Source organism: Osmia bicornis, chromosome 11 (genome assembly GCF_907164935.1).
Source record: "Osmia bicornis bicornis chromosome 11, iOsmBic2.1, whole genome shotgun sequence".
NCBI classification, from domain to species: domain Eukaryota; kingdom Metazoa; phylum Arthropoda; class Insecta; order Hymenoptera; family Megachilidae; genus Osmia; species Osmia bicornis.
In genome coordinates this window covers 7,975,151-7,992,689 of record NC_060226.1, presented here as the reverse complement: position 1 = coordinate 7,992,689, position 17,539 = coordinate 7,975,151, and the positions used below count along the sequence as shown (strand labels likewise).

Genomic DNA, 17,539 nt, shown 5'->3' with positions numbered 1-17,539 from the left:
GTGTCAGAAGTGATAACTATCCTATGTGGTCCAGAGGACTACTGTAGTCAATTTGTTGGCTTTTATGCAGAAATTCATAAGGGGATTGTAATTATTGAACAAAGTTACATGTGTAATGAATAACATGAGCTTCTAGTTTCTATCTCATCCACAGGTCATTGCCATCCCTATGAACAAATTCTGTTTAAATCATAATTTTAACCCTCTGATAGAGGAGCCAAGTTTTTTAATCCGAATTTATGAATAAAAATGAAAATGTCTTTCCATGTAGGTATTACAGCGATAGGGGTCAATGTGCCAAATGTTACTTATCCTGCAAGACGTGTTCAGGACCAAGAAGGGATCAGTGCGTAACTTGTCCTCGAGGTTGGCAACTAGCAGCAGGAGAGTGTCATCCGGAGTGTCCCGAAGGGTTCTTCAAATCCAACTTCGGTTGTCAGAAGTGTCATCACTATTGTCGCACGTGCAAAGGTGAGACGAAACCTGTGTCAAGGATTTTTCAGGAATAACAACATCCATCTAATGCGTTACAGGGGAAGGGCCATTGGAATGCACCTCTTGTCCTCCGCATTCGATGCTGGAGGGTGGTTTGTGCATGGAGTGCCTTGGGGCACAGTACTACGATCCTCTGACGCAACTTTGCAAGAACTGTCACTCCGAATGCCGAAGATGTATGGGTCCTGGTAAATTCAGTTGCGCGGCATGCTCGCCGCCATTACACTTGGACAAACTGAATAATCAGTGCGTACCCTGTTGCACCGGTAACGAGAAAGGAGCTCAGGCTGAAGAATGTTGCCTCTGTGACCCAGAAACTGGTAACACCATTCACTAACCTAGAGATAAATATGTAGATTATAGTTGCGTCAGTTCGTGACTGGAAATTAATTATACTTTGGATACTTTAATTTTCTTTTAATTCATTAAAATCTTAATTATTTTGAAAATAAGTAAAATTAATAAAAACTGATAATAATTCTAATTTCTTTGCTCGTTTTGTCGCAATTTTAGGTGGCTGCAGGAACAGCTCACCGGCAGGTAAAAGGAGAGTACCAGGCACAGAATTCACCTCGGCTGACACGGCTATTTCTGAAATGTACGCAAATTACGAAGGGACAGCGAATAAAAATGATTCGACTACACTGGCGATAACAGCAACTACAACTATAGCTGTTGCTATTTGTCTGGTGTCAGTGGCTTTGTTTGCCACTATATTCATTGCACTTCAGGTGTGTATAAATTTATCATTCGTGGAATGCTTTCTTCATCTTCCACGTCCAGTCGGTTCGTCCCTGTCCAATCGGTTTGTCCCCGTCCAATCGGTCCATCCACTCCTGCTTTCTCCAGGGAGAAATTATCTTGGTACCCGACGCAACGCACCTCGAGTCAAATAAAAATCCTCGTACCCTTGTTTCCAGGCTATGTCGAGCAGAAGAGAAACGAACAAGGGCTACACGCAGCTGGCCATGAGGGTGGAACCACCGGACGACGTGGACGTTGACGACACAACGGAGCTGATGACCTAGATACCCTTGCCAAGCAACGACAGAAACCTCTCGTCGAAGAGTTTAATGAAAGTCGTTCAATTTCGACATCACGATGAAATTTATCGGTGTGTTCGTGCGGCGTTAGGAAAAAAACGTGGTGGTCGGAATCGATAACCGCCGCGGTTCCAGTTAAAAGAACAAAGTGGTCCCAGACGAAGAGGAAGAAAAGTAAAGAAAAAAGAAGAAAAGACACAAAAAAAAGTAAAAATAGAAAGAACAAAATATTAAATATTCGTTGAAAGGGGAAGGAGGAGGAATGACGGGGGAACAGTGGTGAAGAGAAAAAGAATGGGGACAAAGGAACAAGAGGAATTCGTTCAAAACGTGATAGTAAAGACACCATTTTTTTTCTTTTTTTAAAACGCACTGTACGGAGAAAGTGTGACTGTTGTTCACTTATATAATTGACAGTGCGATCGCGTGCTCGTTGTCGTGAGTGTGACGGTGAACGAGGTGTTTAGGTATGTATATTATTATTATTTTTTTTTTTTTTTTTTTTTTGAACGGTCAGGCGCGTCGAGAGCACATGAGACCAGTGTGTAAATGTCGAAATAACTTTTAAACGGAAGTACCGTTCACGTGTGAACACGAAAAGGGTGACGGACATTATAAAGTGCCTGGTTTACAACGCCCTTCGCAACACCGATTCGTCTACCCTTTTTTATTGCCTTCTATCCTGAACGCTATCTAACAAAACGTAATTGATTATGAATTTGAAAAATTGACGGGAAATAAGTATACGCGAACTACTTGAATATTATTAAAAAAAAGAAGAAAGGAAAGGAATTTTATTTTTGAGATGTTTCTAAGGAGCAATAGAATTCGCTTGCTCAATAACGAGAGGGTACTGCGCATTCATTTAAATTATGGACCAGTTAAACGTAATCAGAGATGTACATATTTTAAAATATTACAAAAATGTTTATCATCAAGGATAGCAGGTTAAGGAAAAAAGGGGAGGCAAAGGAAGTCAATAGACGAATGAAAAAATAAGGAAACAATAGCAATGTAAAAAAAAAAAAAAAAAATAGGAAGAAGGAGATTTGTTAAATGATTTCTGGACGATCCGGCGTGTGTATCAGTCATTCCGTCGTTAACGAACAGCCAAACGCATTTCTTTTGTAACTGTTTCTTGTTATTGCTACATCGTCTATGTATTTCGTTTTGTTTATATGGACACCTTGTACGTTTTTATTTCTGCGAGTTATTTCCGCTTCGTTTTATTCGTTTTATCGTGCAAAGAGAACGACCACGTTGTGGGTGTATCGCGCCGAGAAACTTTATTTCTTCTTTTCTCCTTTGAGGATACAAAACAGAAAGAGAAATGTAATAATAATAATAGTAATAATAGTGGGAAGAACACACGAAACAGTCCTCGGTAAATCGGTAACTTTAATAGCTACTGTCCGCGCCTACCGTGTGAATATTGAATTTCTCCTCGTGATTTGATATAAAGCTATTATTGTACTTTTATGATGAACGCGATTATAAATATATACATATACATATTAATATACATATATATATATCTATATACACACATACTCAGGCGTTTAAATATATTCTGAGTTTGGTGTTCCCAATGAAATATTCTTGGATCCTCTTTTACCTGCTGTCTTCCTTATCAAATTCTTTATTTACACTTACCCCTCGCATCTTGAATGAATTTTAAGGTAAGTATATTTATTTCTATTGTTTGTAATTATAAGAGAGTACAAGAGTAACTGAAATACCAAAGGCGAAGGTAAAGAAGAGAGTTTCGTTGGTAATGGAAAGCCATTACTTAATGAAACGTTAAGAATGAACGTTGGGGGTGGAATGCACAGGTGCATCTCGAGGATATTTGGTGCTCAACGATATGAGCATTGTTTCAGTGTTGTTTCTAGTCTTACAATTGTTTCCTTTATTTTGATTCGATCAGTACTCGTGCATTCTTTCTAATAGCTCTTTCTTTTATTTGGGTTTCGAAGATTTATTATTTTCTTTTATTTTCTTAATTCAAAGGTCATTACCCTCGTCAGTATGAAATTTAAATTACTCTTTTATTCATTATTCTTTTTACAATTTTTAGTTAACTCGATGTATAATCGAACGAGATGACAAATTTCCCTCGAGTAATTCTTTGAAAAATTCCAATAACTTCCGATGCAGTTTCATATGACTTTGTCCATCCAATTAATTTTCACGCTTTTACGAAACCCTGCAAATTGTTCAATGGTTCATCGTGCGTTGACAAAATTGGAATACGAGAAGCCTGATGATTTATTGAATCTACCTATAGAGACGACGGTTCTTTGCGTTTTCCAATGCACGAAGAAGCTGGTGAAACGAGTGAAAAATCGAGGATTATACCGTGAGCAAAGCTGTGATTTATCGAGCAGTACATCGTCATGATTCAACGTCTGCTAGGTTTTGCCAACGTTTCGTCTACACGTCCAAAATTTCTGCGAACATTAATCATGAAAATGTTCGAACGAGTGACAAACCGTCAAATTCGATCCCCGAAATTGTATACCACGTCTGCGATATTAATTGTGACCTATATGGGACAATGAATTTTTCCAACGTTGAAATATAGGCGAAAGCATAGAAACATATAGACCAAACAGAGTTATCTTACCCTCGAATTTTATAGAGGGTGTTCCATGAAAAATACTAAATCCGGGTGATCAATGAAAAATTCTTAAAGAGAATAAAGAGGATCCTAGGATTAACTGTTTCTAAAATAACATGAAATTATTTCTTTTTATCGATTAAAGTGTGGGTTAAAAGTAGCCCAGTATCGGCTGACAAAGGTTGAATATCATTGACACTTTATGTCCATCAAGAGACAATGGGAAACAAAACGGACGTGAAGGATCTATTTCAAAAGTTGCAAACGAGAATGCGTATAGAGGTGATCCTGATATACGTTTCGTCGATACACCGATCGTGATAACACGTTAACCGATAAATTCGGTAACGATAATTCGCGTGCCTCTACTTTTATCAGGCTGGCTGTCGTATCGTAAGCGGATATCGTAAATTCGTGAAGGCAAATCCCGTTTACGTACGTGCCATGGTTTTATCGTACTATCGCTTTAATTAAACTAGTTGCGATAATTCCGCGTCCATCTTCCTTCATTTTACAAGGATCAGGATAGTAAAAAGAAAAATCAGATGAATGCGAAAAAAAAAGGTTCATTTGGATAAAATATGATTTATACTATGTACACTCACGATCAAATCAGACTTCCCCATAGGCACCTCCAGGGAAAAAGACAATGACATTAAAATTTGTTATTGTTTACAAAAATTTGGTATGCAATCAACAAATTATATAAGCAATTATAAATCCTGTGCAATATGTAAACACGTTTATTTACATTTTTACGATTTTTGTTATTTATCTGAATGGTTAACACATACGTTTTGCAAAATTTATTTTTTCACATATTTTTGACTGCGATATATTGTTTGTTCAAGTATCTTCCGCATCCGCTTCCAACATTGTTTTTCATTTAACCGTTCGAACTGCGAAATCTGCCCGGAAAAACAGACACTGCTTGTTAATTTAGAGTATCCAATCAATAATGAAACAATGCATACGAATGAAGCTGGGATTTCTTTTTGTACGCACGCAGGATCATTCAAATAGTACGAATACCATGAAAAATTTAAACTGGAAAAAAAGTCAATGTTTTAGCACGAAACATAGGAATATCCTTAATATTGGATGTCAATGAACACTGTATGAGAGTTAAATAAAGTAATTGCAAAAAATCAGAGTGTAGTTGGATTTGTTTGATTAACGATAATTGATTAAAAATTGGATATTGATTTCCGGTATATTACATTTAAAACTCAGCTAATTAAATGAATTTCCCATCGTCAAGGCAAAAAATTCTTTTAGATGCACTGTACAATTATACGCAAGGGTATTACTCGTTAGATGAATTCAATTATCTAGTTTTTATTTATTTTATGGTGAATAAATTTTTCTGTCTGATTACGCGTACGTTTCCGAATAATTTTGAACGTGAAATTTGTATTCGTTGTTATTGCACCTCATAAAATTGAAATTACACATCAATCTCTTTTGCAATTTACTTTTTTACGGTTTCGTGTTGAGATTCTGTTTTATGAAGATTTTTTAGGAGTTCTGAGGATGATATATTTTTAATTTAAACAGTGAATGGTAATTAACATTAATTCCAAGAATTTCTTTTTAAAATTATATAAAAACGAGGTGCGACCTCCTCAGTCTTATAGCGACCGCCCAAGTGTGCGGATCTATCAAACCTATCAAACATACATATACTTCTAATTAGGCCTCGGCCGACCACCTTTTTATTTATTACGAGACTAAAGAACTATCAAAATAAACGTTTAACAAACTTGCGTTTTAAAAAGACCACCATAAATATTTTTTAAATTCGATCAGAGCGTCATCTATACAGAAACGGTGGAAACTACACGACAATTTACCCCCTGCTTTCGAGGAGTCGATACTCAGAGGGTCCTAGACACCCCGGATGACACCAGGTCGGTATGCAGAGCGCTACCGATGCATCGGGGTCCCTGATACCCCAGGATGGTATCATACCGGTATGCAGAATCACCGGTGCTGATAATAAAACTAATGAATAACAACATGTAAATCATTCTATAAGCCCTAATAGATTGAAAAAACTGAATGCATATTAAGGAACAAAGGAATTTACCAAAAAATGGAATGATCTATTTTGGTGGTTCCTAAGTTCACCAGTAAATGGCGCAACGTGTACCGTTTTCGTCATGGGGGAAGGTTTTTATTGTAAAAAACATGTTAAAATTATTTTATGTCATAAAATCATGCAAAAAGATTTTGTAAGGATCCAGCCAGTAATTAATTAATTATGAATAATTATAGGGTCGAACTTACAAGAACGATCATTCTAGAAATTATTGATAATTAATTAATTACTTACAGGATGCGTAAAAAACCCTATACAGAAGAAAGCTGAGATGCTATTGATGACTTCACGTTAAAATTATTGAAATGCAAAAAAAATTGCTGTCATATGAAAGTTCAATCGAGACAATTCTCAGGGGAGAAATCGGCAGTTTCATCATCTAAACTCGTCAGAAATCCAGCAGCGAAATGATTTCTATTGAACGATCGGTTTTTCCAACAGGGATGAATGGAAAGAAAATCCCAAGAAGCTCATTTCGTCCTTCCTTGACATAATAGAGATCTTCTAGGCCAGCGTGTCCCATGGGTTTGGTACCAATTCCGTTTAACAAAGCCCTGGGAATGGACTTGGCTAGCTTAACGACACCTTCGTAACATAGTACTTCTGAGCACGTTCTTTCCTGAGCATTTCTTTCACCTTAAGCTGAAAATATCCCATGGGAATGTCCACTTTTGAAACTCTATATACCTAACTTCTAAAGTGTAATTTCTTAAGTGAATAATTATCGATTCACACACTAAGCTGCAAAATTAATACAAACTAAGGCGAGCAAATTACAGGGAAATTTTAATTAAGGTGATCTCCTCTAGTTGGGATACCCTATATATAATTAAGATTATCACCAATGTTAATTATAAGTAAAACCATCACTAATGTACATAATAACGATTGCTAATGGCTACAAGCTAACACAACAATTAATTAATTAATTAATTAGAAAGCAGTTTATAGAAGATTTTGAAAATGAATTTCGTTATTTTGTAAATATTTGATTATTTTATGTCAAACAATGTTATTGAAATTTATCAAAATCTTATCTTGACACTTTGTACAAGAAAGTTACGTAAGTTAACAAACGAAGTTTGAAAGAGTTTTCTTGACACTGATAAAATTATCGCACTGAAAGAGAGATTAATTTAATAATTGTATCTGGTCGTTAGCTCAGCACTTCTGTCTAGAAGACTGATGTGCAGAAAGTGGGGAAACTGGAACAGATGAGGATTAAACGTGACGCAGAAGGTGCGAAGGAAAAGTACGGGTAATTAGCGACAGACTAATTATGGCTGTTTGCTGAGTTCGACACGTGAATTGAGAAGCGAGTATGCTGATCTATCTGAAGGATTTAAAAGCTGAGCGTATGTTTGAATAGAGAGCATTATAAAAGGATAAAAGAGGATTAAAGAGGAAAATTACTTTAAAAGACCTTTCATGTTTCAGGCTCTCAGTTTGCCATCTCTCATTATTAACATAATAGTAGTATTTTTCCATTATTATCCTTTTTTATTATTTAAATTTATCTAATTTACACTGCTAATCACTGATGACTTCTATGACTTTGGAGGAGAACAAAGGTCCACTGCCGAGGGCGATAAGTACCCAAGGACACTTTCACCCTAATTTTTTAAAATATATAATAAAAAATGCACCATATCGCTTTAAGAAGCATCAATGTTGAAAATTGATACCAGGTATCTGAAACGTCGATACCATCCAATACTTCCCATCAATATCTATTAGTATCGGTCCGATCGCTAATTACAGGTACGGGGTAGTTCGGAGAAAGCACTTACTTCCGGCTATGAAATCTTCAAGGTATAGACGGTAGCAGGGGCTATCGAGGTTAGGCTGGTCAGAAAATGGCCGGAAGGGGAACTTCGTTATGTATAAGATAATGGTTACGCTTTTGGTCTTAGAAGGGCACGGTTCTTCAGCGACACCCAAGGGACAGATATATTATTACTGAAGGGTGGGAACTTTAGGAGGCCGCAAGCTTTCGATGAAGTGCAAGAGACCAGTGCGAACGGAAAAATCTACAAGAGGGATGGGGGTTCGGGCAACTAGTCTACCAACTTGCTGAGAGAAAGAGGGACAATCGAGGGGTTTGCATTACCAGAACACGGTAGCCATTGCTCCTTTGAGACGTGGCGTCCGCGGTTCCCCGTTAACACGTTCGGTCTGTGGAAATTGATAGAAATATTGATCCGTACGCGTGAACTAACGCCATCTTTTCACGAAATATAACGTTTAATTCTTTCCTGTATACATAGAAATATTTATAGATGCTCGGAAATAGACTTTTAATTTATTTATAGTTAAATCTCTTATTTCAATTTTATTATCACCCTTTTTTCTTCTAAATTGGACCACAATAAATTTCTCTTATTTAATAATTATTTGATAAAAATATTTTGAAATTCAACCGCAGTACATATTGTAAAACAGTATAGAAATCATTGGTACCGCTTTTGTTGTAAATATCTGTGAGTGAAAATATTTCTGTTTGTGTAATTATTTTTTATTGCAAAATGAATACACATCCGTTCGTAATGTATTAGAAATATTGATCTGACAATACGTTGGCTCTCTTATTCCCCAGTGTCACATTTCGGAATGCGTTTCATCAGTCTCGATGTTTTATGATTTATTGGCACGTTCTATCAGCAAGTTTTTTGTAATAAAAAAGAGAAAAGCAATTCGTGTGAGGTGATAATAATTTAATCACTTCTAAAAAAACAAACACGAACGAAGTGACTGCATCTCAATTTTTAGAAATAAATTCTGTCTGTTGCTTAAAAAATCGTTAAATAAGTTGACAAAAATCATGTAAAAAATAAGTGCTTCAATAGTTTTGCATACAAGAAACTGATAATAAAATAAAAGTGGTAATGAAGTATTTTGACATTTAATCGCGCTGATCGTGAAAAGAATAATTTATACGGCTGTATGTTGACGAACGGCGTACAAAAGAAAGACAAAGAAACCCACAAATAGTGGTTTTACTGGACGTCGACCGTAAAAGCTTGATTAATTAGCCGCACCGTGTCGACAAAGCTTTCGTGACGTGACCCAGTCCAAACCTTGCGACTGAATACCGACATTCCACCCCTATTCGTACCATTTTAACGATTCCTTTGTAGCAAACAAAAGTGAAGGGAGAAATTCCTGGTATTTTCAATCGTAAAAATCTCGTATTCCCGTGAAACTAAGTCATTGACCTCTATTTGAAATAATAACACTAATGCTATGTTCATCGCGGAATGTGGATATTAAAAGATAAAAATTCAAAGAGAGAAAATATAGAACGAATACAAAAAAGAAAAGAAACACAATATAAATTTTTAAAAATATTTCCTCCTTCGTTCCCAATTTTATACCAAGGGTGATTAAATTAAAAAAATAAACTATAATCGCCATAAATTCAATTATTCCAGTAAATAACATTTAATCCGACCGTATAATTCAACCGTACAACTACCATTTCTCCTTTCTTTATTACAACAGTGGAAGAAAATTAATTGTCGAAAGCGGTCATGGCTTTCACGGTAAAAGAAAATTTAGTTAGGTCGTTAGATGTCGCGTAGAAATGGAGTAGGGGAGAGTAAGCAGTTATTTAGCCGGTGGCAAGTCCTTCCAAAAAGTTTATAACTTTATCACCGATATTCCCGCGAACCTAGAAAGAATTCTCTGATGTAAAAGTTTGAACGAGCCCTCGCACTTTTCACGGCCACTTCGTATTTCAACTTTCTCTTTCTTCTTCTTCTTCTTTCGCTAGAAGAAAGACCAGCGTTATTCGCCATTTTCTTCCTTTGTTACGCCCTTCCATTTGCTCGTTCTCACCTTCCTCGCAGTTTTTCATCATTCTTCTTGCGCTCTGATTGTTAAGACAGGCATGGCTAACTTTTTCCCGCCAGAAATTCACGCCCCCACACTATTATTTAGAATAAATTTTAATTTTTTAACCAAAGGTGCTTTCCAAGGTTCAACAGCATCCGGGCCCCAGAAATCATAATTAAAAAAAAAAAGAACAGAAAACGAAAGAATCGTTTGTGTTTTCGTGTTGAGTTACGAATGATAGGATAGGTGTCGGAAATTGGTCGGTTGCACGGTTTCTGGCCAATGCAACGGTTGGATTGCGACTGTAGATTGAGCGAAACAAAGTTAGGCGCGAACAGTCCATGACTGTTTGTTACTAATTAACTCCAGCGAAGAGAAACTCAGCCAGCGTGCAAATGGATGATACCGGTGTAGACACACGTACGAGCTTAGAACGGCTTTTCGCTGGAAATTTTCTAAATTACGCTCTCGTAAATTTAATCGACGTTGATTAATCTATAGTCCGTCTCGTTTAACTATACACACGCTATCAAAATTTTCTTTTTACATGAATCACTTGGGTACCACTGTCATACGCGAGAAAGTTACAGAGTGCTTAATTAAGGAGAGGTCTGGGCACCTCCTTATAAGCCTTCCATTTACTATGTCAAAAAGATATCGAATACAATTTTTCTTTTTACATAGATTAATCTTAAATATTGAATCACGTTATTGAGAAGAATTGTCGAGAAGAAAAAATGGCGACGAGATATTACGATGGCCCAGTAAGAAAACGTAGCCGCGAAGACAGCGATCTGTCCTTGCGTCCAAGAATATTACAGTATTATTGAGAATAATAAATCCCGAGAGGATGAGACGGAATTAATTGCAGGGGCGATTGCAAGCAATTTACGACACTGATTGCAGCCGAGATGAGAACCATCTTGGGAGAACCTTTCGGACGACTGAAGAAAAGGAAGCTAACATCTTTCTCCTTTCATCCCGTTCTTTCTTACCATTCGTTTGCCTATCTTTTTTCCTTCTCCTTTAAAGCATGGATTTGAATCTACGTTTTACGGCGCAATTAATTCCCTAAGGAGAGTTGCATTTCTTGCTCCGTCGAGGCACAGAAAGGGATTTGCAAACGGGAAGGTTCACGAACTTCCCATAGGGGCCTTCCCGATGTTGGATAGAAACAGAGAATAGGAAGAAAGAAATAGTGACGAGAGAAGAAAATGGTGGAAAGGGATGACCGGGAAGATTGTAAATCGTTTGTACGTACAAGCTAAAGGGATACGCAAAAAGTACACCGGTATTATCGACGACCATGAAACAGTTTAGTTTATATCCTTTTCCCTCCCTCTATTTTATGATTTAACACTCGGTTTTATTCCAAGGGAGTTGTGATATTTTCTGTGAAACGAAAGATAGATATACCACGTTCTGAAAGGTATCCTGAAACACAGGGGTATTTCTTCGAATACATACATATATTGGAAAAATTGTAAGAAAACTGCTTAAGATAAAGTAATAAAAATTTTTTTATAACTCAGTCTTATTCGAGAAATGAAATTCAGTAATGCTTTCGAAGAAGGACCAAGTTATGCCAATGATCTCTATTTGCCTAAAATAAACGTATATCCCATCCAGAGAAAATATCCCAAAATATCTATCTACCTTATATGTAAGAAGGAATAAATTTGTAAAAGCCGCAGGGCCAACGTATTTAAATTATTGAATCAAATTTTCTTAAAGTGTCTGTAGCATCCTCTTCAACGGCGAAAGCATCATTCACAAGGGACCTGCGTTTCCTAGCTCTCGTGTGTCAGTGCAATTTGAATTTCAGGGGATTTTTACATCTGTGAGAATTCGAAGACACGCTGGAGACCTGTGTCACGTAGCACGGATCATTCCTGTTTCTCTGCCACCTTTTGCTGACTTTAGTTTTACAGAGTACACGTTTGGACCGAACAAACGTAAGGTGTACCTACAGACACGTCCTCGGAGAGGCTTCTTATTCACTTGATGCAAACCCTTCGTCGTTGGTACTGCTTTTGGTGTCCGCTAGGGAAATTCGATACGATATCTACCTATGTATATTTGAGAATCCTCCTTAGATGGGGACATGTAAAATAACCCGAGCTTTCTTAACATTTTCCTGCAATTTTGATCCCTTCGTCATCGAATTAACCCTTTATTTTTAATTTTGTATTTCATATTATTTTTATTTTATAAATTTCATACTGTTCTCTTAAAAATTTTCTTTCAATATATAAAACTTTTATATAAAACAAATTCATTTTATTTCTTACTGAAATTATTAATGCCTCGAACAGTGGTACTATTAAATCCTTAAAAGAGGATTTAACAGACTTGAAGAAACTAAATAATTTTCAGCTGTAGTGGAACACTTTTCACGGATCTAATGAACAAGGGGATAGCTTATTCCAAGTCTCCTTATCGCGTTGACATTCCACTTCTTCAGCAATTTCATTAATATCCCTTTGCGAATCGTGTTTAAGTAGAAACTTTACTTAATTAAAAACCTTATCCGACATGATCACATAGATTTCATCACTTCCTTCTCAAATCTTCGACCTATTTTACTTGAAGATTCCTAACTAACGAGAACAGAAGAAATGAATTAATTATACTATCCAATGAATTTCATTTTAATTTTCACTGAAGTATTTCGAAAATTAAAATTAACAAATACGGGTCTTTGCTTTTTACAGCTATATGGAATAATAAAATAGATATTGGAAATATTCAATTTGGTGATTGAGAAAGGAGAAAGCGATAAATAAATAGGCAGTGAAAAAGCAGGCGATTTGCATATTAGACACTGCAATAATGGGATTACCCTTAAGTGCTTGATGGAAGTTTGAAACGTGCCATTATCGGTCGAAGGTGGGGATTATCAATATTTTGCATATCAAAGGTTCGCTTCAATCATAAGAGCGTATATCCAGCTACCAGTAATGTGTTCGTAATTGGAAATCCTATTAAATGTACTATTTATTCATTGCTTAGCAAGATATTTTACTCAAGTGTCAGATTGTTGCTCATTAATCTGACACGATTTCAAATACCATTCATCCTATATCCGGTGAACTTTATAGAAAACTGCGTAAGCTCTTTATTAATAATTTTGGTTCAAACTAGCGAGAATCGTTTTACTGTGCATTTATACAGTAATCAATAAGGCGACACTCACAGAATTAAGGTAGCTTATATCAAAAATATGAATAAATCATTTTTACGATTATTTTCAGAAGATTTCAAGCTTTAAATTGTTATACTAAAAATTAAACCGAGCACGCGAGCATTCTTTAAAAAAAAATCTTAAAATTGTTAAAGCGAAAGGGATGGATATGACCTATTAAATCCCCCAATATCTTTTCTGTTTATCCTCCAAGGATCTCTGTCTCTGTTTCCCTGACTCCTCTCTTCCACGGTACGACAACGTCTGTGGTTAAACTATGAATTCGAACTATTCTATCGTAACAGCTATAGTTTAGTTAAACGCGGCCTTTTCCTCCCTCAGCCTCGATGCATCCGACCATCCTACGCTGTCTATCGGACCTAAGTCCACAGCATGCAAATTCAGGACGAATTTGCTCGATCTAACCAATCTTCGTTGTTCGACAAACTGCGCCAACGGCGGCTAAGGACACGGAACACCGTAGACGAGCATGGATCGACTTAGAATTTCGGGGGTGCATCGGTGAATCAAGGCGAATTCGATTAAATCAGATTCGTGTAAACAAGGAGGCCTGGGTTAGGGGTGGTAAAGTTCGGAGCTCGTGAGCGTGGTTGAGAAAGAGCGAGGGAATGTATCCAAAGATGGAAGTTTCAGCTCGGAGATATGCCTGACTTCAATAAATCTGCGGCTGAGCTTCTCCTTCTATCTGTGTCTAATTAAGATTTACCCTTGCGTATTTATTTAACCGGATAATTAATTAGAAAGTTCTAAATCGAAAATTCATCTTCAATTTTTGTTACAGAAAATTATCAAAATTGGATTTTAAATAATTCTTTAATACGGAAGAATTATAGGTAGATTCTACTTTTTTGAATAGAACTGATCTTCTTAGTCGTATCTCTATTTTATAACAATGGTATCGATACCTATCGTGATATTTCCTAGACAGATCAATTTGTACGTCTCGTAGATCCTCCGGTCGTAGATGAGCGTATAATTGGGTGGCCCAGATCGGCTATAATGTACAGTAGGAGCAAGAGGCCATTGGGGCGAGCTAGAAGAGGCACGGTTCATCGATATCTATGATGTTAACCGAGCCGTGCTTCTCTGCTGATAGGTTGCTGCATAATTACCCGAGGCGTGCGTTCAGCTTAATACTCGCGCATCATCGTCTGATAAACATGTTATTACTAGATGAGCCGAGGTACATCGTGACGACCAAGAAATAGATACACTCGCTTGCAAATTAACACGTTGTCTGCCGTTAAGCTGACGAATTCGGGTAATCGATTAACGAAAAAGGAGAACGAACATTGAGCGATATAGAACCTTGGACGTTGATGGCTATTCTCTGCCAAATGAATTAATGGCGAAATTAAATTATAAGCGAGGACATATTGCCAAAATTGTAAATTGAGGCATGAAAAATTAAAGGTTTTTCGTTCTGGCGTTATGCCGAGGAATATCAAGACAGAAGAAGGAAGTATACCAACGGCAAGAGGATCAGAATGGGAAAGGAAGAAAGACGAGGAAGCGTTTCTCGCATGACCAGAAGGAAACGTTCCGTTTCATATCATTACGCATATTTATAGGCAGCCTGGCGAAACTGCTGCTACCATGGCGTAGCCGTTGGCCCTCGGTAAATAACAGCCTTTGAGACCTACCCTACACGCTGGTCGTCCCAGTTACCCACGTTGCTGGAATAACAAATAAATACATCGGCGAAAAGTAGTTGTGTCCTAAGTTACGTGGCTCACCTAGCCATAAATAAACAAACTTGTGGCATTTATGGGTGCATACTTGTCCGAACAACGCAGACCTATGCCTCACCCCATGCGTTCACCGTGTGGCTAGAAAGGCGTACGATCGCAACGCTTAGCAAAATCGTTCCGTCTTTTGTTAGAGATTCCGTAACCGTTTAGCGAATGCCGATGCCTCTCGAGAATGTTTTCTACGTTTTCAGGTCAGCCAAGTCAATATTCTTCCATGTCGTGAGATCACGAGATAAATATCATTTATTTTCTACGATTAGACTTAAGTGATTTATTGTTGGGAACATTTAAAATACTTGGGAAGGAAATGATTAATTTGTTAATCGAAACAAATTATAATTTCATATGAATAATTAGAAGCTTGAAAATTTTAAGCGTAAAAATTTTTTCATACTGCAAGTTATAAAAATTCCTAAAGTTACCTCGACGATCAATCCATTATAATTTTATCAGTCACGCACGATCCAGGAAAATCAAAAGATGCGAAGTAAATATTCCCATGGCTGACTGAAACATCCTCCTTCGACTTTAAGTAAATAAAAACTTACTACAGTTAAGAGGAGGCTGGATATAGTGAGGCTGAAAGTTCAGCTAGCAACTTCCCGAGCCAATATATACCGGGATGGCCAACTAAATGAAGCGACTTAAGTAAAAAGTTGCTTCGTATTTGGCGGAAATACTGCAATGTTTACCTATTGAAAACACCGCACAAATACTTATGCAGCTGGTTGCTGCAGAACGAAATTGACGATGTTACTTCGAGAAGAACAGGATACATTAGAATTTATAGTTTCTACTAGAGGAAGTTTAAGTAAAACGAGGAAATTGAAAGAAATGAAATAATATTATTATTAACCCTCAGACGGCGGACCATGAAGAGAATTCCAATTTTAATTTTCAACCGGTAATATTACTATATGTGAAACGCTAAAAAAAATGAAATTTTCATATTTTTTATCTTAATAAAACACTAACTATTATTAGACCACTGAATAAACATATAACACGTCACTGATTAAACGATGACACGTTGAAAATGTTTTACAAACTGCAATCACCATAATTAATAGCAGTGCGATAATACATATAACTCTATCGAGACTATGCCATCGTAATTTATAGATTACGCGGGAATTGGTAAATCGGAAAATCCTGTTATACGAGTACAATTGTTGGAGCGGTAATGAGGGTGCATTCGTCGTGTAATAGTTTACAGTACACTAAACCAGGGTTGTATCTCTTCCCTGTTTTATGAGGTGTGTATACCTTAAGATAAGACTTTGTGTAATAGTTAGATCGTTCTCGAGCAAAGCAAGATTCACGATATTTCTCGCTCGAAAATGGAAGGAATACAGGTTAAAGGATGTACACCCTACAAGTGCAAACTAATTTAACCGTTCAGTTGACGGTCGGTTGCGTTTATTCTTCACCGTTGTTAGAATAAAGAATTCTTACCACTTGGCTGAATTCGTGTACAAGAAATGAGAATGAATTCTTGATTCTCCTTAACAATTTTCAAACATATAAATTACTTGAATTAACCCCCGACTGGCGGACCATGGAGAGAATGATAAAAAAAATATAAGAGAAATGAAAAATTAATATGTAAATTGTCCACGAGCCATCAGCGTTATTTTTGCAGCACCCTGTATATAAATACAGAAACGTACGCATATGTACTTTCTTTCCCGTGTTTCTTCGTTTTTCTTCATATAAATCAACTCTACCGCTACCGTAAACTTTATTTGAAAGTACCGGGCGAAGATTTAAAGCCGTAGACAAAAATAATCCCAGGAAGAAGTAGGATAGAAAAGCGGCATGTAAACGGTGACCGAAGGAAGATAGAAATAAAAGAAGGCGGAAGAAAGAGAGGGGAAAAGAATGAGAGTTTTCCCACGTAGATGGGATAGGAAGTAAAGTCGATAAGATGTATTGGACCGTGAACAACATTGGTTGCTGGGCTAACACTTCTTTACGTCTGGCGAAGGGTCGAAATTGCCTTACCCACTGTTACATGGTCACCTTGCTTGATGCTTTTTCTCGTAACCCGAAAGTCAAAAGATGTTTGTACTTCCTAAGTGTAACAACACCTTCGAACCCTCATAGACAATTGATTAAAGAAAAAAGAGAACCAACTTGTTAGAGTAAATTTCCTACACTTTATTTTACAACACTTTTATAGTACCGTGTTGTTACAATTTTTTATTAATTGCCACAGCTCGAAAATGTATCGTTCTTAAAATATGTAATGTTTCCTAGGGGTGTGCTGGGAAAAATAATGGATATAATAAAGTAACTGTTAAGCATCCCTTTATACCATAATAAAATAACTCGTTGGACAGAGGTTATTATGTATATGATTATGGAATTTTAGAATTCCCTCTAAATGGCGCATATACTATATGCATGATAGGAAACCGTTTTATTGTGTATACGGGATGGTTTAACTAAATTACTTTCCGCATGACCACTGGAGTGGTATGGTACGGC

At 36.8% G+C, this 17,539-nt stretch overlaps 1 protein-coding gene across 2 annotated transcripts in view; it reads left to right on the top strand.

Annotated features, from left to right (window-relative positions):
- Nucleotides 1-3,086, top strand: part of LOC114873934 (furin-like protease 2) — a 208,916-nt gene extending 205,830 nt beyond the window's left edge. For both annotated transcript variants that reach the window (XM_029182737.2, XM_029182738.2), the window contains 4 exons: nucleotides 272-471; nucleotides 534-815; nucleotides 1,009-1,226; nucleotides 1,416-3,086. In XM_029182737.2, the coding sequence (XP_029038570.2) occupies nucleotides 272-471; nucleotides 534-815; nucleotides 1,009-1,226; nucleotides 1,416-1,523 (808 nt within the window). In that variant the 3' untranslated portion in view covers nucleotides 1,524-3,086. The remainder of the gene's footprint in view (nucleotides 1-271; nucleotides 472-533; nucleotides 816-1,008; nucleotides 1,227-1,415) is intronic.
- The last annotated feature ends 14,453 nt before the right edge of the window (nucleotides 3,087-17,539 follow it).